General features: G+C 29.1%; 1 protein-coding gene across 1 annotated transcript in view; it reads right to left on the reverse strand.

Annotated features, from left to right (window-relative positions):
- LOC130804869 (cytochrome P450 CYP72A219-like) overlaps positions 1-169 on the reverse strand; it is a 16067-nt gene extending 15898 nt beyond the window's left edge. Inside the window, exon 1 of the mRNA XM_057669502.1 lies at positions 1-169. This exon is cut by the window's left edge and continues 281 nt beyond it. Within this exon, the coding sequence (XP_057525485.1) occupies positions 1-5 (5 nt within the window). The 5' untranslated portion in view covers positions 6-169.
- Positions 170-649: the final 480 nt, after the last annotated feature.

Consider the following 649-nt stretch of genomic DNA (forward strand, 5'->3'; position numbering starts at 1 on the left):
ATCATCGTGTGTGTTGTTAGTATGCCTCGCACTCGGAATCAAGGACGTCACGACTTATTGTTTTTTGTTTGAATTTTTTTATTGTTTCATTATTGTTTATCGATCGTGTATATAGAGAGTATGATAGAGAGTAAAGAGTAATAATTTTTGTGTGCGTTTAAGAGTTGTTTGGCGAACATCCAAAAGAATCCAATAGAAAGTATTTATAGTGCTGACTCCTATTGCTGATGTCATTGCTTATGTTATTTAGGATTGATTGTTACTTTTATTTGGTAGTCTTTATGCGTAAGATCAAACCTCGAATACAAATTGGTCACTCAATAAATGAAGGATGACCATCTAAACAAATGCATAATATTACACGTGTTTGAACAATTACAAACCGAACTAGAACTATAAAGTAAAAATTGTCAAAGAATCAGGATTAACACTTTTTATATCTAACGCTAAATATTTCATATTAAATAGGAGTGTTCGGAAATTGTGATTTCTTGTCACGCTAACTTTAATAACATATTAAAAAATTAACTCAACCAAAAACTCATGCCTTTTTAATTTTTTGTACTTGTTTAGAATGCAAAGGCTATTTGAAAAATTATTTCTCCTATTTAAACTTGTTTTCTTTAACGATGAAGTTAAAATTAAATTT

The sequence above is a fragment of the Amaranthus tricolor genome, chromosome 2, assembly GCF_026212465.1.
Source record: "Amaranthus tricolor cultivar Red isolate AtriRed21 chromosome 2, ASM2621246v1, whole genome shotgun sequence".
NCBI classification, from domain to species: Eukaryota; Viridiplantae; Streptophyta; class Magnoliopsida; order Caryophyllales; family Amaranthaceae; genus Amaranthus; species Amaranthus tricolor.